Here is a 21239-nt window from a genome sequence, read left to right on the forward strand (position 1 = left end):
ATTAAAAAAGTGTTATGTCACAGCTAAACAGTCAACAGCTGGAAGATTAAATATGTTTATTTTGGTAGTACAAGGTGGTTTTAGATTTTGCAATATACACAGAAGAATCATTACAAACAAAAGCAAAATATTTTCTCAATAATAGGGACTCTATGCACCTTGAAAATAAAATTAAACCTCTGTTTCTCTTTAAAATGCATCTCAGTAAACAATCTTCTCCATCACTGATAAAATACATCTATAATAAATGACTTTGGAGGGGGGAGATGGGATGGAGAAAACACCTTAAAAAAAAGTAAAAAAAAAAAAAAAGGGGGAGGAAAAATGGTTATTCTGTTTAGCTTGCTATAACTCCAAATATGTTCATCTAAAAAAATTAAATATATTTTAAAACATATCATTGAAAATTTTGCATGGCAGTGCAATACAGAAGTAGTAAAATTCATCCAAAAAAGTGCTATGTACAGCAGCATTGTTAAAATACCACAAAGAAGGGATGGTTCTGTTTTCAAGAAAAGATCAGTGTGCTTTTTAGTCATTTCTGAATTAGTGTCAGAAGATGTTTCCTGTCTTTTTTGACTAATTCCCCCTTCTCATCTCATTCCCACAAATGATGTTTTGAGACAAGAAACAGTCACAGTTCAGTTAAAGTGTGTGCATGTGTACACATACAAGCAGACATATACCTGCATACACACGGATGCATACATATATTTTTCTATATATATATACATATATATATATAAACAAGTTTGGTTTAAAAAAAAGCATTCCTTTGGAACATGGCAACAGATTTTCTTTCTTTAAAGGGTGTGACAATATGGATTTTCACTGAAATAAACAAGTCCATGATAAAAGATGGACTTTATCTACTATATTATTGATTAAGGAAAGAATTCCACTGCAATTTTGACTGTTTCCCAGATGCCTCCAGCTCTTCAAGAAAACACCAAAACAAGCTACGTGACATCAAATCCAGCCTCCTTTCATGGATACATACTTAATAAGAGTAACATTAGCTGTCACTAACATCGCTGATGTTTAACTGTTAGACAAAGCAATTAATGAAAGTAATAAGGATCAAAAGTTTTGCACAGAGCAACTTGCAAGTGCAAATAAGTGGTCACACACAAAGGAGGCCAGATTCGAGGCTGGAAAAAAGTGTAATAGAAAAAGAAAAAGGAGGTTAGATAATTAAGACTGTAAAAATATGTCTCTGATTTCACTTGGTTGATCGAATTCCACAGATGGATGACAAGTCTAACACTCATCTAATCTTTTGGAGTCAGGATCTTAAGTACCTTTACCATCAAGGGAAGGCCAGGAAGCACTAAGCCATACAGGGATAATTTGTGCTTCTCAGGTCACTGTGTTTTGTTTTGAATGTAAACATCACCTTACTCAGTGCCCCCCAGAATTACAGTTTCAGCATAAAGAAGACTTCTGTGTCAGTATTATAATCAGTTTGGTTCTTAGGCTGGGATGTAAACACAGCAGGAGATGCTATATCCATACAAACTGCTTTTGCAACACTGCAGGCTCCCTCTGGATTTCCTCTCTCTTCAATGGGACTCCCACTGAGCTGGCCCAGGCTTTGCAGTCGCTGTCTCTCCTGAGCTTGCTTGGCTCTGTTGGCAATGTACCGCACCCTGCTCTGACTGCGAGATGATGACCTGCGAAGGAGTCCTAAGCTCTCTGCTTCCTCTTCAGATTCAGTTGGATCAAGACTGATGGGGGAAGTTATATCATTTTCCTGCTGAAAGGCCGTTAGCTTCTTCAGCTGCTCAGTCAATTCATCCTGGGGTTTGACAGAGGTTCTCAGGCCTGCAGAGCGGCGCTGCTCACGCATTGATCGAGTGACAAAACTCCTGCTGATGCTACGATATTTGCTTTCAAAAGTGCACACAATGTCATCAGAGGTAAGGTCTCCAAGACTCTTAGATTTTGCCTGGTTATTCCCCACCTTATCCTGTGCTTTGGATTTGTTAGAAGATTGCCTGAGACTTTCCATGTACAGCCTGCTCCAGGTATGCCTCCTAGGAATGGATGAGAATGCATCCTGAGGACTCCTTGCAAGAGGACGGGGGCATAATTCATCCGCTGGCAGCTGGTCAGACCTCAGGTTAGGATTGGATTTACTCTTGCTCACTATTGGCATTTCATTGCATGACGCTGTAGCAGAACGTGGGCGAATGCTCTTTCTCATGGCAAGGGACTCAAAGTTCTCATGACGGATGCCAAGATCTGGAAGGCTTTTGCGAGCTAGATTAGGTAAAGACAGATCTATCACAGTGTCATTGGAGGACATGCTGGAAGAGGAAGACATGCTGTCACGATGATTGCTGCAATCTAGCTTGCTCCAGATCCGGTCATTAATAGTAGCATCAAAGTATACTTCTGCTGCTGGAGATAGGCTACTTGGATTTTTTATTAAAGCTGAGGAGTCTGACTTTTTCAGCCCTTCACTCTTTGACTTCCTTATTAACATGTAAGAGCTTGTCTGAGAAACAGGTAGGGCCTGTGCAGCCTGGGCTTTCTGGAAAATATCTGGAGACAAAGTTGGATGTGTGCCATTAATCACATTGTTTCGGTGCAGGACAGCTGCTGCACCAGGTTTTTGGCTTTTCAATTCAGCAGTGGTTTTCAAGTCTTTCAATATCTGCCCTGTTTGGTCATTCTGCTTCTGGCAGTTTTCAACAGGCTGGCCAGTACTCTTAGCTTCTGCCACCACCAGCCACGCTTTTTGAGGATGCGCTGCCAAATTAACTTGATCTTCAGCTTCACTGCATGCCTGCGTCCAACCATCATCTTCTTTGAGAGGTTCTGCCATGCTTGTCCTCTCATCATCTTGGACTAATACATTAATGTCAGCTGCTTTTGTGGCTATTTGCGCTTGGTCTTCTGCAGCCAAAGTTTGTCTTTGTTCTCTAGTGAGCGGAGGTTCTGGAAGCCGGTTCGATTGGTTGCTTCCCTTTGTTTGAGATTCAGTGAAATGATCAGACACAGAGCCTTCTTCAGAATCACTGTAAGGAGTAACGGGTAGAGGAAAGAAGAGGCTGGCATGATGGCTTTCATTTGCAATAACAGGCTCTTCAGTGATAGTTTCTAGGCTGCATAAAGATGTGACTGACCTCTGCATCAAGAAACGGCCGACATCTACTTGGGAGACATGAAAGAAGAAAAAGAAACAAACAAGAAAAACAGAGATACTGGGTTAATTAGCTATTATGAACTCCAGTTTAAACCGTAGATTTATCCTTTACGTGGTATCCTTTTGCTTTTAAGGTAGTAACTGCATATATTAATAATGATTTTTTTTTTTTTTTAATAACTGATGATTTCAATTGCCTAGCAAAGGCAGCATCATTCCTGGTTCTTTCTCTTTGAACTGCCCAAAAAAGCAGTTGCTTCTGAAAAATCCCAGTCCATGCATGCTAGGAACACAGTACTTTTCTGATCGTCTTAACCAAAGAACAACTGTATCCATCCATTTCTGTGTGGCTTTGGATCCTCTCTTAGAATCTAACTTCTTCCTCCACCACGAGCACCAGCTGCATTGTTCTTTTCCTTCTTTCCAGCACTCAAACATGCCATTGCATCAGATCATAATCAGCTCACATATAATAATCAGAACACCTTCAGTAACTAATAATGTGATCTTAATAATCAATTACTCAAAGAAGAGTAATATCATAGGACTTCTGGAGCAGATTACAAAGCAAAACAATCTGTATACATTCAGTGTAATGCAATCAATGCACCTTTTAAAGACAAAACAAAAAAAAGCCTTAAAAAGTAACTTTGTTTTCCTAAGAGTTTGTCGTTTTTTCTCCATAATACAATACAGAGATGCATGCTTCATGAACACCAGGCTGACAATACAATCCTGAAGAATCATTACATCCACTATATTACCTGAAAGAAAACCAACACTCCATCTGCAATGCTTATACCCTGTACCCTAAGAGAACTGAAGCCTTCATGCCAAAAACACTACTTTCCTCGTCTCAAACCACTGTGTGAACATGCTTCAAAACAAAAAACAAACAGGAGTACAGGCAACAAGGTGCTTGAATCAGTGACACTCACTTGACAGTTACCTTTAACTTGCTTGTCCTTTCAGTTCTTAACTAGAGAGGGAGAGTGTGCATGTAGAATAATAGGACAGAACAGAGGAAAAATCCAGTTAATGTAGGGAAGGCAGGTGCAGGTAACAGGATAAATTAGTGCTGAGGGAGGGAAGGGAGACAGACAAATCTTCAAACATTTTTGTAGGATTCTAAGAATTTCTGACCAACCAGAGCATTTAATAGAATCCATGAATGGACTGATATTAAATCCACTGTTTTGCTTCAGAATAACAAAAGGCAATTCTTGCTACTGTTCAAGAAAAAAACAGAAACATAATATGAATTTGTTGCCATTAGTCACAAAGAAAGCATCTTGATTGTTGAAGGCTTACGTGCACATAAGCCCATCCACCACTCATAGAAGAGCCAAATTTTCGGAATCTGGAGGAGTCCAGAGCTGGCCAGACCAGCGAGCTCTTCCTCTCCCCATGCAAGCCAGGTCAGCCGTACAGATTACAGCACACTTACAAAGCAAAATACCAGAAACTGTAATGCTGTTGCCATAAAGGAGCCAAACTAGAGACTATACCTTCCTGTCTCACTGTTGTTGCACATCCCATCACCAGAATGTTAATTATGAAATACAGCCATATTAGGCTGATGTTATTGGTTTCCTTGGTGCCTTGGCCCAAGGCTCTAAAATAGCAGGAGGATGGGGAAAGCATGCTGTTTGTACAGTGTTTGTCACTGGACCATTGGCATTCAGTCCAAGTGACTATTTCACAATTTTGAAGGTTTGCTGGTTCCATGCTTGAGAAGTCAGATGGATTTAATCAAATTTCAAGCGTATCACAATATTTATTTAGTGACTTAGGGGGCTAGCAGGGGAGCTGGCACTGATAATGAGAAATGGTTCCTTATGTCACACTACTCAGAACTTATGAAAAGCCCAATGCCAATAATTTAGGCATAGGAAGGGTTCTGCTGCCTTGGATTAACCTCAAGTCACAGGAATTGGCAAACTTCTTTCTTTCCTTCCCACTACTCTGGTATTTTCCTAAAAGCTCAAAGCAGATTAAAAAAAAAAAAATCGAAGAGAGAGAAAGAGAAACCATAGATGTCCAATTAAATCAGATTGGTCAAAGGAATAAAATATTTTGAATATCTATATGAGTCTTTCAAAGAGCTCACTATAAGAGAACAGCCACAATCTGTTATTAAAAGAAGGACTGTTACAAACATACAGTTTGTGAGTAAAGATATGGTGACACGATCCCAGTGACCACATGCATATACCTGGCTTGAAATAACGATATAACAAAATGCTGTAGCTTAAATCATCTTCCTTTAAATGGGCGAATTTTACTTTGCAGTTGAGAAATGTTAACAGTCGACATTGCTTGGATCGTGTCAAGTAACATCAGATCACATACCTCATTTGCTTTGTATTACATAACTGGGCCCTCTGGTCACATTCAAATTATACACATAATATTAAGCACATCTATAAATGCCTGCTTACTGGGGACTTGCATATGTAGGACCAGAATGATCAAGTGCGATCTCTTGAATAACCCAGGCTAGAGAATTCCCTGAACTGTCAGCAATTTACACAATAAATAAATAGCAAGTTCTTTGAGGAAGGAATTTTGTTTGATTGTTTAAAAAAAAAAAAAAAACACGTTAAATATCAGTTCTGTTGTGGTTATTGCTCAATAAAACGCAAACGTTGATGATGGAATTAACATTCGTTAAAACAGATTTCCTATATTCAGTCTCTACTTAATGCTCTGGTTTGGATCTTAAAATTTACTTAGTATCATACCACATTCACTGGAAAAAAAAAAAGGAAACAAAAGATCCTGAACAAACAATCCAAACATTCATGGACTATTGACAGGCTTTACTACTGCAGATGGACAACTAGGCATGGAAAGGGCTAATCTAAACCAGGCACATCTACAAAAAAAAAAAAAAAAAGCATTTTTCTTCTGTAATTGTTAAAAATAAAGAAAAAGAGCTCTTGATAGCAAAACAGCACACAGGAGCTTCTAGGTAAATATGCTATGCAGAAGCTGAGACAATGACGTGATCTAAGGTGGAGAAGGGTGAAGAAAATCTGGTCTTACCAGTAAAGAATATAGGGGATTTACTTCGAATTTCCTCCAATTTTTGAACGAATAAGGCATTCATTTCCCTCTGTAGGGTGCCCACTTGCCTTCGAGAAGTTTCAGAACAGCGCTTGGGAAATTCTGGGCTTCCAAGGCTTTCTAGACTGCTGGAGTTGGAGGATATGGAGCCATTGCTGGCTGCAACCAAGTTGATAGTGCTTCCATACTTGCCACCTGATTGGCACTGCCACCGCTGCCGGGAATGAGCTTTTATTCCATGACATTTAGATTCAACGTTTTTCTTCCCTGAGGTCACGAAAGACTGGGTACTCCTTGTTAGATCATCAGCATTTCCAGGGCTACTGCAAGACTGCAAATCTGACTGTGGTCTGGACTGAGCTTTCATACCCCAGTTTTTAAGCTCTAACCTCTCTTCTCCAGTTATACTGCTATACTGATCATGGTGAAGCAAATCTTTAGCAATAGGCCTGGTAGGTTGGTCACTCCACTTGCTTTCTAGATCTGGGCTTTCTTTAGAACCAATCATGCATTTCATGCAGTTGGTGGCCACTCCAATCCTACCAGAGCTGTTGATGGCGCAGCGTGCAAAGACACTTTGCTTCTCACTCTGGTGCTCCCGTAGTCGGACCCTGTTAGACCTGTGTATGGGTTCACTGAAAGCAGCACCCCCTTGAGCACAACTTTGACTTTTGGCTTTATGAGAACCATGGGCCTTACCTTTCAACCCTTTGCCATGTACCTCCCCACTGGCACCATCCCTGGGAGCTGGTGACAGAGAAGCACACTCTGGCTCTTGCTCAAAGCAAGGCTGTGAGGCAGCTTCTGCTTCGTGGTCTTCACTGGCCCCTTCAGAGCTGTTGTCTTTTGTGTCAAAAACAATTTCAGGAAAGCCCTTCTTCTTCTTCTGGCTTTTGGTGGGTGCACTTGCTGTCCGTCTCAAGATGTGGCTGCTAAAGGAATGCTTGCGATGGAGCTGACCAGCAGCATGACTGTCCAGGGAGGCCTGCTTTGGATTTCTGAGAAATAGGCCTTTTAGGCCCAGCGCTTGTTTGACCTGGAAAATTAAGAAAAAAAGTCCTTAACAGAAAATGGAAAACATTCCTTTGGGCCCAGGAACTCAAGTTCAGTGATCAAGTCACACAATGATTCTATGATTCTATTATACTCGTGCACTGCACACACATGCACTTATACACAGAGTATGTATATCTGCCATATTTCTAACATCAACATAAAAAATAAATAAAAAATGGGACAGGAAATAAAAATGTAAAAAAATCAGTAGCAACTGTTCTGCAGAATTTCACTTTTTTTTTTTTTTGTTTGTGTTTACATAACATTTTCCAGCCAGGCTTATCTCTGTACTTGTCATAAATTTCTTACTAGTTTATAGCTCCTTACATTCAAATTTAAAGAATGTGTGTAAATAATTCCAAGGAATTAGTACAGCAGAGGAATTACGACATCCTGGTTCTTACACTGTGAACTCATGTCCTAACAAACCGCTCTATCAGAAAATACTAAACAACACTCAGGCTTCTACATCACGCCGTAATTAAAATAAAGCTACAAGCTTTATTAATGGGGCTCTGCTAAAGTTAAGACCTGCTGGCAGAGTACTTAAAAAAAATTGAGCATGCTTTTCAATAAAAAAAACATTCATCTGCAATTTCATACAGTTAAATATGATAGGATAGGGCCAATTAGAATTGTTAAGAATTAAATTAAATTTGAAACACTGTGTTGAATTCTTCAGCTTATGTAGAATATCATCCTTGTGCAAAAGTGCACATTAGGTGCTGACTAACCTAATTTTTCCTGTCTCTTAAACTGGGAATGGTAACTACCACTCATATTGCAGACAAGAAATCTGCAGCATGCAACAGAGGTTTCAGCAGGAAGAAAACAGAACGTTCTGAAAAAATGAGAGGAAGAAACGAAAAAAAGAAACAAAAACCAAACTAGCAAACAAACCTCACACAAAACAAGCTGTAGAAATGGTGGCAATTTCAAAAGAGATTTTAAAATCATTTTAACTTTACTTCTTGTGCAACATCAGATGGTTACGGAATTTAAATGAAAGTGACATTTTCAGTTAAATAATATTTTTGTCTTATTATAATAACAAATTTGATGCCAAAATCTTTACATCTTTTGTAGCTGTACGGAAATACACAGTGGACATAAAAATATCATATACTGTTTTTCAGTATAAACGATACTGATTCCTCACTTAAATTAAGCAATATTGCAAGTAGCAATTGAACTACATGTTTGACATGTGATCTTCAAATATTTCTCTTTCTACCCATGTGATCACATTTTGATCATCTCCTACCATACAATAAATCCAAATACACTCATGTATGTTTTCATCACTGAAGAAACACATCATAAACACATGAAGTTAGTCACATTGAAAATAGAGTACTTCATGTACTTCAGCACTTAAGTATGAAATGCATATAAGCACTGTCAAAGCTCTCCCCACCATCGTACAGTTGATTTACATTTCAGTGAAACTGAAAGAATTTCAGCATTCCTGTAAACATTCCAGGTGTACTTGCCAACTTTTAAAGCTGATGTATGATAAAGAGTAGATTGGTCTTGATCCATGCATAGAGCCTCATACAAATAAAGCAGAGAAAGAAGCATCACCCTTCTAATCTACTTCTCCTTTGTTGTTTTTATTTTCCAGTTAGATTAGGCTCTCTTTAGTAGCAGTATTCACTTCCTTAAGCATAAAGAATGAATAAAAATATAGTACAAAAGCCTGTGACTGAAAAGCATTGTAAGAAACCCATGGTAAATTTGCTTGGCATTAACATGGTTTACTTTATCACATGCCAGAATCCACTGTGAGAAAGAGATAGCTAAAAAGAGACCTAGAATGGACTTTACAAATATATAGAGGGTAAGATAAAGAAGGCAGGGATTGTCTCTTTCCCATTTGTGGAAGAAACAGTGCCAGTAATACCCAGCAAAGAAAAAGTAATTGAAATATTAATAAGCATCCTGTGAGAGCCAGGCTATTTAACAGTCTGCTTGGATCAAAGTAGATTCAGCTTCCTCTAGGAAGCTTCAAAATGAGATTCTGTATTTGTTAAGCAGTGAGGAGAAAAATGTTCCGCTCCAATTGGTGAAAGTTGGCAAGTACACAGATTTATTGCTATAAAAATCATACAATATAAATATTTGCAAAGTTAGGGGGAAAAATGACACACACATACATATAAATATAATTAAAAACAAAAAAAGAAAGAAAAAAAGAAAGGCACTAATGGAATGGGTGACAGGCAATGCAGGGCCCCAGGTATCATTCCTGATCATTTGGTGCACCTTTGTAAAGTCAGACACTACTGCTTGAATCAATTAACTGATTCAAGAATGCAAAGATAAATTTGGTTAACATAAAACAAAAATAATTCTAAAAGGGGGTTAAAGAAGAGAGCCGTTTTGATGCAGATCCAGAATATGTGCTTTTAGCCTCTATTCCAGCTTTTATAGGGCCATTTCGTTTTTCAAAATAGATTTATAAAGAGGCTTCCCCACAATTTAGAAAAGTATTCTCTGCTAAAGGTTCTTTTCCACATGAAAGAATTACAGCTTATCAGAGGAAAGATGGAAAGCAAAAACTCAAAGAAAAGAGAGAGATTATAGAAGGCTTTTTATCCTGGATCTACTTCATAAATGGAGAGCTCTCCAGCTGAGCAATGACCCAACAAAACTGACCAAATCAAATGTCACAATCCATGGTATGAGTTGAAGGGCTTCAAAATGCTACTAAGGAAACACTGATGCTAACGAAGTTAGAGGCATGCAGGTGTGTGTTGGTGGTCACTACACCTCCCTGAGTGAGGAGGGGGTACCTTCAAGGCGTCTAAAAATGTTCTGCTTCTAAAAGTAGACTTTTTTTGACATAGAGAAGCCCACTGAAATCACAAACAGACAAAGTAAAGGCAAGTAAGACACACAACAACAGAGAGGGAGAGTCTCATCTAAGAAAAAAAAAAAGGAGAAATTCCACAGTACATAAATAGACTACAGAAGAGACGGACAAAGAAAAGTGTCTCCAGGAAACAGTGAAAGCTAGAAAGAAATTTCAGTTAAACACGTGTTAAAGCAAAAGAAATCTAAGACTCTGCTACTGTGATGCCAAACTGCTGAGAGGGTGGAATATCTGCCTCTGGAAAAAATGCTAGAAAGCTCAATGTTTGCATTAGAATATCTGGATTAATAAAGGATGGGTAGAACCAGACCTGTAGCTACAGTGATTTTTCTGCCCATAATTAGGAGAGGTACAACAGAAATAATTCTATCTTTAAGTAGAACTTTGTTGACAAAAAGCCACAACAAAACATGAACAAGACAGATGAAAACAGAAAGGGCTGTGTAGTATTTCTTTCATATTTTCAATTATTTTTGCAGGTAGGACTGTACATAGGTTTATTAATAATTGCTTAAAAAACAACAACAAAAAAACCTTTGCACAAGCTTTCCTTCCAAGTCCTTGCATTTTAATTAGGTTGTGCAGTGCATCAACATTTCAACACCAGAAAATCGCAAGAGACTGCAATGATGATGAGAAGCAACAAGGGGTGTGTAATATATTGAGAACATGAAAAGGGGATAAAGCAATCAAGAAACAAATTAGTGCACTAGATTGGAAGCTAGCAGATAAGAACAGGGAAGAGACAGTGTGATACATAAGGGTCGTTTAGCTGTTTAATAACTTACCAAGAAAAATCTACTGACCTCAAAACAGCTGCCAAAGTTTAAATAGGCATGTCACCCTACTTCAAATTATAACTATCATCAGCCAGTTACTCATGAAGAAGCTAATAAGAGCAAATAATTATGAAAGATTAGATAAAGTAAGGATTAAAAGAGTGATAATGCCTTACAGTATTGCCAAATAAGAGTTGAGGTGAAAGCTCTTAACACTGCGAACACAATCTCTTTTGCAAAGAATCACAATTAGTATCAGTGACTTGGAAGCTGAAGTTCTTAGTAACGAGGGTAGGCAGATTCAGCTTGTCTTAACCTAAAAATCCCATTTGACAGCAGATACTAAGCGTTAGACTTCAGTTACTAACAGGATATTGAAGTATTTGCTATCCTTGCGACAGCAGCACAGGCATCACCTGAATGCAGGGCACAACTGGAATATTAAAAACCGCACACAACACAGGGAGACAAAACAGAATCTGTCTATTCTCCATCCTTTTGACTAAGAATAGAACAGACAAGATGAAAAAAGATGAGCAGCGCTGGTAAGGCCAGTCATCATTTCTGCTGGAGCCATACAGCAAATAGATGCCTGCTTTCATTAAAGGATATAGGTGAAGGACACAGCCACTAAGAAGATAAGATCAATTCCCACTGGCCTCATGACCAAGGGTGAGCTTATCCAAAACTTGCCACAAGTCTGGCGAGTTTGAAAGACCTACTCAAAAATGAGCAATAGACCTGAACACAGGAGCTCCAAAGAAGTTCACAATCAAAAGTAAAGCTGTTTGAATCTTTGCTAATGCACGCACCCAGCAAGTGTCTGCAAGCTTTCTGGGAGAATCACATCCCTGCTCACAGTCATAAAGCCATGACTTAGATACTATACAGTTCCCTCAAACACAAAAATACAGTCAGGAAAAATCTTAGCATTGAATTACTCAGCTTACCATTACTCTTCCCTGAAAAGCATTAAGTGGCCTTTGATGACCTTCGTGTTAGCCTTTTCTTTGTGACAGGCACTACAGACAGATATTAAAACCTGTTCTCTGTCTGACTCAGAACAACACCAATTACCCCTCTTGCTCCATAGAGCTAAATTCAGACATTCATAATGCAGGCAACAGGGAGTTTCAGGCAGGACTCCCATCTCTATCAGGATGAAGCTATACCTGCCCAGAGACTCTAGTGTCAGATATCAGATAAAAAAGCAGGAACTGAGCTTAACATCTCATTTCATGAGATATTAAATATCTCATTTCATCCTCACGAAAGTCACACTTTCCAGAAACATCTTTTTAATGAATTTTTATAAATTGAAAACGAAGCTTTCCTAGTAGTTATCTTAGTTTCACCCCACTAAATTATAGCAGTTTAAAAAGCTATTTTCCTTTGTAAGAATTACTTCAATTCTTTCTGCATGAACACCACACATGCACAGAAACAAGACCACCTTAGAATTCCCATCTAGTTCAATGCTGCCTCCTGCTGTCAGGATACTGATACATCACCCTCACAAGGTCAAGGGTTCAGCCTCACACTGTGTGACTATAAAGCGGTTTTGAGATTCTCAAGGCCCTGTAAGATGCTCAGAATCCTGAATCTCATTGAAATTTATTCAGTGGAAGTAATTAAATCCAGTTTATTTCCTCACGGTGCACTCATTTCTAGCTGGCCCAGGAAAAGTTAGAGCTTTATTTTTAGCTTGGGAGTTATTTACATGAATTAGTTGTACTTCTCCTGCACATGAAGTAAGCATGCTATTACTAAGAAATAAACAGTGAAGAATAAGCCCAACGATGATTATGAAGACCATATTTCCCCTGCATATTAAGTGCTATTATGGAAGAACTCCTAAGCAAGTAATGTCTAAAAACTTGATTAAGTTTAAAATGCAAAATCATCAGGCAGACCAGGCCTTCATAGAATAAACTTTACAGGAAGAAAGCACTCATGTTGATAATCTTTTCTTTAGCAAGGTGCACTCACTGTACTGGACACAACCACATTTATTCCTAAGAACATGTGTACATTGCAATAAAACCACTTCCATTGGCTCCCTCAAAAATGTGCTGCAAGAATCTTTTTTTATAATGCATCCTAAGATTTGTCTTTTGGTGTGTACTCAGAAAGATCTCAGGCTTCTATGACAATCATGGAGACTAAGAGTAAATAGGTTCGCATGGACATTCACTCACTGGGCTTCTCTAATGTGATACAAAATCATGTCAGTTTATTTACATACACAGATCATATTACACTGCACTGACAGCACTTACCTTACCACAAATGTCATTAATAGCCACATGAACAAAGATGGATGCCTCTTCTATACCTTCTAGGTATACATGTCGGTAACCTGAAACACAGGATAAGCCAAGATGACAAGGAAGAGAAATAGATGATAGGAAAAGCATCTAGAGACTTTCCTTTTATAAACAGCAAAAAGAAGTCGTAGACAGCTGATTTGGTAATTCCCCATTTCTTTCTTACCTGGCATCATACTGCTGAAAGCTATCGTTCTTTGTCCAATAAAATCCCGCCCAATTGGATCATGATCCCACACAAGGAACCGAATCAATGCAATCTCTGGCATGTGCAGTGTGAACACCAATGTTTCTTCCCACATTGGGTTAAATCCTGGGAAATAAACAATTAGCTTTTATTTTGTTCACAAGATACACGAAGAAAGACGACTGTCTATAAAAGGAGCGCCTAAACTGCAATGACATTCTAGTTTTCCTAACAGTTTAATCACTGTTCTTTGAAAATCCAGCACTCCTACTCACTTCAGAAGATACAATGATACAAGAATTTGCAAGAAACACTGATCTTACTTGAAGTTAGCACTGCTCTGAGTAGGTGTTTGGGCAAACTAACCTTTTTTGACTCTTCTTTTGAGTACTGCCAAGTCCAAGTACCTTTCTCTCATGCACAGTGAGAAGTCAGACAAATGGCTAGTTTCACACCAAGACCTTCACAACATCATACCAACTCACTTGAACAATTCAAGGTCCAAGTCCAATTAACATTAATAACTATATCAATTTTTCAGGCTTTTTCTCTATTATCGGCAACAAGTTTCACTTGTTTGTGTCTTGATGAAGAAGCCTTGCCTGAAAGAGGATGTTTCAGCCACAAGAAAGCCTAAAAAGTCCCACGATCTTACCATTATCATCAACTACTCTAGTTTGTTCTTTGAAGCAATCGACAGGTAGGCCTATAACTTCTACTTCAACAAATGGATCTATGATCTGAAAAACATAAAATAACAAATCTTGAAAAGAAAAAATGATAGAGGCAAAATTCAAGCACGTGGCTAAACTTTACAGTGTGGGCACTGTACATTATTGTCTTAATTATTAATGGTACTAAGACTTTTTATACAGGATTATTATGCTAATGAGATTTAGGTCCAATCACCTAAATAATTCAGGATAATCACAGTGTATGGATTTGTGATTCTTGACATGAGGGAGTAAGTCTGAATGTTTTGGAGGCTCTTCCAGAGTCATCAATTAAAACATGATTGCAGCTGCAGGGAACTCAATTGAAGGGCTCAGATAGTTTTCTTCCAGGATTATGTTCTGCATGAGAAAAATTCCCCTGCTTCTCAGGTTAAAATGAAAATTCAAGACATTATTCTTCCTCTTCTGAAATATGAGATCAATCTGAATTAGGAAAAACTTCATACTGTTGTACATATGATATTAATAACAATAAAGAAACAAATATAAATAAATGATTGAAAACATATAAAGGTTCACCAAACCATTAGTATGGCTATATATGTAATATGTATATATATGGCTATAGTCCACTGTGTTTACTCTTCAGGGAAGTTTACCTGGTCTGATGTAGTCACCTAAACAGCTCTGTGAAGAAAGAATATTTAGAAGCTGACTGCAGTATCCACATAAAAACCAACCACGTAAGAACTCATTTGAGAGGTTCAATTCTATCTCTAAAAGGCAAGAGGCTACCAGGGGATTTTAATTCTGACAAAAATGCCTCACCCTAGCATTTGTTAATGACTAATAAGTCATGTAAATGATACTGCAACACCAAAAACACAAGAAATCAACAAAAACTCTTCAAAAATATGTCAAGAGGTTTCAAATTTGACATATTTTAGTCTAGGTCTTTCCTTAAGTATAGTTGTCTGTGGCATTATACAACAAACATGGCATTACACAGCAAAATAAATAACAACTTAAAAAGTCACACAAGAGAAGGCAAAAAGAACAGAAAGAAAACATAATAACACTGTGCTAAAATGGAGGACTGGGAGTAGATTTATGTAAGCAGAAGGAAGGACTCTAAAGTAAATTTCCCTTGCTTGGCAAGCTCAGCAGTTTGGTGGGGTTTTTTGTTTGTTTGGTTGGTTTGGTTTTTTTTTTTTGTTTTTTTTTGAGAGCGACAGCTCTGTTTGCAAGGGTATTTGAGAGCACTTATAGTACTGCTGTGAGTAGAATCCCATAATCGTGAGCTTATTGGCCTTGTTTTTGCTTGTCCTGGTGGCACTGTTTTGACAACTGAAGAAAAAAAATCCAGCTATTCCTGTGATACTTTGAAGACTTGAAAATGACCTAAAGATTTAGGATGATAATGATCTGCCTACTTTATTCATGTTCTACGTCTCTCAGCAGATAACTGCAGGAAATTAAATCTTCATTCTTAGCTCAGCTCATTTGGAAATAAACCTTAACCAACATATAAGAACAATCACTAATAGCTCAATACCTCTCCTCTGTCTCCCAGCATGGAATCCCGTGGTTTTGGGAGCTGTTGACCACTGATAATTCTTAGAACCAGCTGTTTCTTCAACTGACCAGGCAGTGGATCTTCAGAATTTGGATTAAAGATGCCTGAATGAATGAGAAGTCACAGAACGTAAAAAATGTTAGATGTGACTTTAGTTGTATATACACCTTATGGCTTATGTGCTTCTGGCATCAGAAACAAATTTTTCAACAAACTACAGTAAGGATCTACACTCACTGTTCTCATGTGGTAAGTCACCCACTTATTCTAATAATTTTTCTTACCTTGACACATGCAGTTTGGTTTGAGGACATAGCCACAATTCCCATTGGCACTAAATTTGGCCCGGTTCAGTTGTAGCATTCTCCCCTCTGACTGGTAGTTTAAAGCCACTGTTTAAAAAACAAAACAAAACAAACAAACAAATAAAAATGGTGATATTATTAACAAATTATGTTATCAACATTCTTGTTTGTAGAACCAGGTTAAAGGAAGAACATCTAAGTATATTTTCATGTTTGATTTCTTGGATGCAAAATCTTAAATGTATTTTCTGAAAGAGAGTTCTATGATATAGCATACATCAGCATCAGGGAGAGAAGCTCTGCAAATGAATCTCTGAAGTTGTCTTGCATTTGAGAAGGATATTACTTTATCTCCATTATTCAGACAATTGCATTCATTGAAGACATATGATTCAGGTATTCTACCTAGGAAGCAGCACAGAACATAACAGGAAGGACTCACATGTTGGTAGTGTTGAATAAGCAAAGAATTCAAGTATTTTAAGAAATGATTCTGAAGCTCCCATTGAAACATGCCTCCCAAAATAAGACAAAAATAAACTCTCTTTCTGCTCACCAAGTTGGCAGCCAGCATTCCAGAATGGCTGAGGATTGTAGTTGCTAGAGTCTACACGGTAAGAAGATGGGTAGATGCGGGATAACTGATGTTGGTTGAAACGTAGATACTGTGCTGGCTTTTGCTGCAGTATCTGGTGGGCTTTTGTTTCACTGAAAGATGAAACCTGCCAGCTGGAAGAGACTGCAAAGAACAGAAGTGATTAGAGGCCTAATCTCCTTATTTATTTATTATCTAAATAAAACATTCAAAAAAAGATAGCATTAATTACTTATAACAATCTATCATAATTTGAGTACATTCTACTTTGAGGGAACAATTATTTTCTTATATTACAGCAGAATGTAATGAGTGGCCTGAATCCTCATTAAGAAAAATTACATTACAAAAGTTCTCTAAGATTTTTTCACTTTGCTGAAAGAAAGTATAATTTCTGGCAAGCAATTCTCTCTGACATTTTTAACTAAATTTTGACTCTTGTGAAAATCAGATGCTGAAAATGTAGAAAGTTTACTGAAATATTCTAGGAATTTAACGGGGGTGGTTCACCAGCTTTGAAGTAAAATCTAAGCTTTGGAGAAACTCTTGATTTGAAATGCTCTTCAGACCATTCTTCCCCAGAAAATATGCCCTCTGTTATATCCAGTGATGTAAATGGTCTGTAGCAACATTTATAAAAGCTACCAAAAATTACATGTGTCACTGCTACCTGGAATAGCTTTACCTCTTTTACAGAAGCTGCCACATAACTCTAGAGTCATTTTGTAGCTTCTGAATAGCAAGTGGTCAGCCACTTTGGAACAGCACAGCTTTACTGCACGCAGCTCTTCTGATAAACTTCTCTCAATTTACAGTAGAAACAGATAAACAACTTTTAATTAGAATAGAAGAACATAAATCTTTCAATTTATTTGCACATCAATTGCTTTCAGCACACTTCCAGATCAACCTACTTTCAGTTTCAACATCATGGATGCCGACAGACTTTGTATATTTCACCAGGTCTGAGAGTGCCCGGGACAACTTCATTGTTTTCTTCTGTCGGTTTATCCTGGAATAATAAAACATATTAATTTTCCATGAAATAAGAGATAAACTTTCCTTTTCATATTTAAAAATAAATCAGAGTAAAGAAATAAGAAGGTTTTCTTCCCCAAGGAGGTATTCAATTTGTATACCAGAGACTCACTGTCAAAACACAGAAGTTGTGGAAGCAACTGCACTGATGTATAAACAGAACAAGTTCTGTTCTTACACAGACATAAATATTCACATACGAAAACTTGATGGGGAGGACTCTAAATTACTTTGACCAAAGGGTAGAATATCCATCTATTCACACATACATTTTCTTCTCAAGTCAAGTTCCAGCAGAAACACTTTTAAAATCCCAAAGAAATAGCAAAACTGTAATGCTCTGATCCTCCTCACTTGCTTCAGGTTATCACTAACAGAATATCTACTAATCTCCTGAAGAAAGTTCCAAAGTATCCTAGCGAACTGCTTGATCTGATCTCCTATCTTTATAGTTTGAATCTTACAGAGCCATTCCACAGAGAACCTCTGATCTCAGGGTTTTTGGAAAGGTAGTTTCAAAAGAAAATTCAAAACATCACATGAACCTTTATGCAATTTTATGTGGCAAAAACAAAGAAACAAACAACAAAAAGCAGCTGGCAAGCAGATTTACTTTGCAAATCAACTTTAATGGGTTCACTGGGCTGCCAGTCAAACAGTCTACATGTCAGCTGGATGACAAGGTAAGAGCTCAAAAGACACATTAGATCCACTGTACATTGCTAATTAGTCTAAATGGCACCAAGAGATCATCCTGATAATGTTGTGGCTGACACTGGATCTACCCTCATATGAAATTCTTCTCACATAACTGAGGATATCATTCAACAAACAGGCTTCTAGAGCTCAAGCATGGCTATTTAGCAGGTACATTCAGGTGGGAATCTTTTCTAGAAACAGAACTGCCAAATCACTTGTTACAAACCTGGTGTAATGTACAGAGCCTCTGGCTACATTTCCTTGAGAATCAGCATCATCTTCACCTTCTTCCAGACTGGTTGATTTTTTCAATTTGCTTCCTTTTTTCTGTGCCACAACAAAATTAAACTGTTATATACAATAGATATCAATATTCAGAAGAGATTCACTTTTTTCTACAAAGTTTGTGGACCAATCAAGAAGAAAACTAAACTCATGTTAGACCTCCAGTGTAAACTGAAACTAGATGTTATGCACAATTATAACCCGTTATCTGTCCTATTTATTCAGCAAACAGACTGACGGCAAGCCAGATAGTAAAAACCTGATATTCCCCTCCTACTGTTGCCTACAAAGAAAGAATCTATCAAAGAATGCAACATTCACAGTAGAACTTTCTAGGGTGGCTTACCTTGCGTTTAGAAAAGCTGCCCATTAATGTTCGGCTATGCCTTTTATTGGTACTGAAGTCTTCCCCAGATTCTGCATCATCCTCAAGTTTATTCTAAAATAATCAAACAGAAAAGCAGACCTATTAGAGTACTACAGACAGCATACATAAACATGATCAAAAATAGCTTGGGATGCAACCCACCTTAAAATGTCAACAAAACATGACCAGACCAAAGCAAGGTTTTCTTGTTTGTTTGCTTGTTTTTTTAATACAAGCTGAATGCAAGATCTTTTATCCTAGCAATAACTGACATCACTTTTATCCACAGGAACTTTCAGAGCAGACAGAGATCACAAAAATACCAAACTCCATGCATCAGGAAATATTATTTTTATCCACATAAGGTCTGAGGGCATCCTACCAGTGTATACTCACTGTTGACAAACTGTTTTCTAACTTAATATATGAAAAACACAGCTCAACAGGACCTATTTCTGCCATGAAATGTAGCCTAAGTTGCATGGTTTTACATGTGTAGGCCATGATAAGAAAGAATCAAATTTCATGCAGTTCCTAAAAATGTATATCATTCATTGGTGCCACTGATCTTTAATATGACCTCACAGTTTCGCTGTTTCCCCACACTGATATAACACAGACAATTCTGGCTAGCACTTACTCAGAAGGATTCCTAAAGTCTTGGCCTTACAGCACATTTTCCAAAAGTACTGTCTGATACATCACATAAATCATGTATTTTAAAAGTACATCCAAAACTCATGAAATAGAAGGTTTTGGGAAGCTGAATTTTAGCTTTCATCTAGCGTTGATTCCCAGTTAGTTCACCTGCATACTGGCAGATCTCCAATGTTTTTCATTTGCATGCAACAATTCCTCAGCTTTCTGCGGCTTATTATAATCCCAAAATTGACAACATCTCATGTTCCTGAACTGTTGGCTACTTACATTTTTGTAAAGAACCATTAGTATAAGATTAAAATACAAAAGTAAGTGCACAGAAAAGAGAGAGCAGAGGGAAAAATGCTCAGCTTTCACATGCACTTTTTTTATATAATGGGAAACAATTTTTTTCCATTGAAAAGTCATTTCGTGTGTACATTTCATGCTCCAATTGCTGAGTGAGAAAAAAGCTTCACAAATCTGACAGTGATGTTCACCTGGCATCATCATTAACTGAATGAATTCAACTATGAAATCTGAAGTCTATAATATATTATTTATTCAGTAAGGTAATAAACCACAACAAACTGAAATGCTAAACACCTCTTCCTCCAAAGCCATTGGAGAGTCTTTGGATGTTGGACAAAGAGGTATTTAGCATTTCAATTTATATTTTGAAGGACTGCCATATTTCATTATTCATCTGCAACAACAGACCATCTCTTTGCACCAAGCATGAATAATGAAAACAGCCAAAATTAAAATATCATTATCATCAAAATAAGAAGAGGCTTCTACTGAATGGACAAAAATGTGAGAAAAAAAATCATCCTCATATTGTAGCTTTTCTGTAAGAAATATGAGGTACTAACAAAATACAGATAATAACAAATATCAAGTACTACAGAAGAAGGGAAAACATTTTCTATTCTGCCATATGAGTATGCGGGGGCAAAATCTTATTTTACAATGATGGGAAAGTTAAATAGCACTAATAAACCTAACTAAATTCCTAACAGTATAACACTACATCAAGACCTATGATTTCAGCCAAAACCAGCCAACAAAATTTTCTATTCATCTTGTAAATCACACAATTTTCTTTTAAGGGCAGAGTTTAGCATGTTTCAGTTTCATTAGTACTGTGACAGCAGCAGATCTCACTGGTAAACTAAGCCACCTTTCTTCAGACTGTCAAAACAGATTTAAAAGTCCAACCTTAGGCACTCTTTTAAAGAACAAGCAGTTTTATGAAACAGCAGTACTAAGCAGCTATAGAGACAGACAAAAGTGCAGTTAAATCTAGGGGGTGAGTGAACTATAGTACATGTTCACCTTCTTACTGTCTGATTTCTGACCAGCCTTTCCAGATGATGGCAGAGTGGTAACTGTAAAATTGTTTGGATCTTCACAGTCCCGAATTTTGGATTCTTTTATGAGTGAGTCAAGTTTTTTCTTTGCTATATTCTCCACTCTTTTCCTATTAGTAGATGCCTACAAACAAAACATAATCATTAAACAAGATCCAGACAAAACAATCTTAGTAATTCCAGCTAGGATTAGCAGAAAATAAAATGTTATTTGCAAGAATCAAACCTACTTTGATCTAAAAAT

The 21239-nt window shown here is 37.5% G+C and overlaps 1 protein-coding gene across 12 annotated transcripts in view; it reads right to left on the reverse strand.

Moving 5' to 3' along the window:
- Positions 1–21239, reverse strand: part of PLCH2 (phospholipase C eta 2) — an 84119-nt gene that overhangs the window by 1761 nt on the left and 61119 nt on the right. For 6 of the 12 annotated variants that reach the window (XM_040651278.2, XM_046903217.1, XM_040651277.2 and 3 more), the window contains 13 exons: positions 20961–21119; positions 18963–19055; positions 18558–18658; positions 17509–17606; positions 16556–16738; positions 15979–16086; positions 15674–15798; positions 14100–14184; positions 13424–13570; positions 13210–13289; positions 10072–10134; positions 6920–7256; positions 40–3159 (listed from right to left, as the gene is read on the reverse strand). In XM_040651278.2, the coding sequence (XP_040507212.1) occupies positions 1418–3159; positions 6920–7256; positions 10072–10134; positions 13210–13289; positions 13424–13570; positions 14100–14184; positions 15674–15798; positions 15979–16086; positions 16556–16738; positions 17509–17606; positions 18558–18658; positions 18963–19055; positions 20961–21119 (3321 nt within the window). In that variant the 3' untranslated portion in view covers positions 40–1417. Of the gene's footprint in view, positions 1–39; positions 3160–6919; positions 7257–10071; positions 10135–13209; positions 13290–13423; positions 13571–14099; positions 14185–15673; positions 15799–15978; positions 16087–16555; positions 16739–17508; positions 17607–18557; positions 18659–18962; positions 19056–20960; positions 21120–21239 lie in introns of those variants that run through there. The other 6 variants (XM_040651283.2, XM_040651282.2, XM_040651280.2 and 3 more) reach the window with 6 other exon arrangements.

This window comes from Gallus gallus, chromosome 21, assembly GCF_016699485.2.
Source record: "Gallus gallus isolate bGalGal1 chromosome 21, bGalGal1.mat.broiler.GRCg7b, whole genome shotgun sequence".
NCBI classification, from domain to species: domain Eukaryota; kingdom Metazoa; phylum Chordata; class Aves; order Galliformes; family Phasianidae; genus Gallus; species Gallus gallus.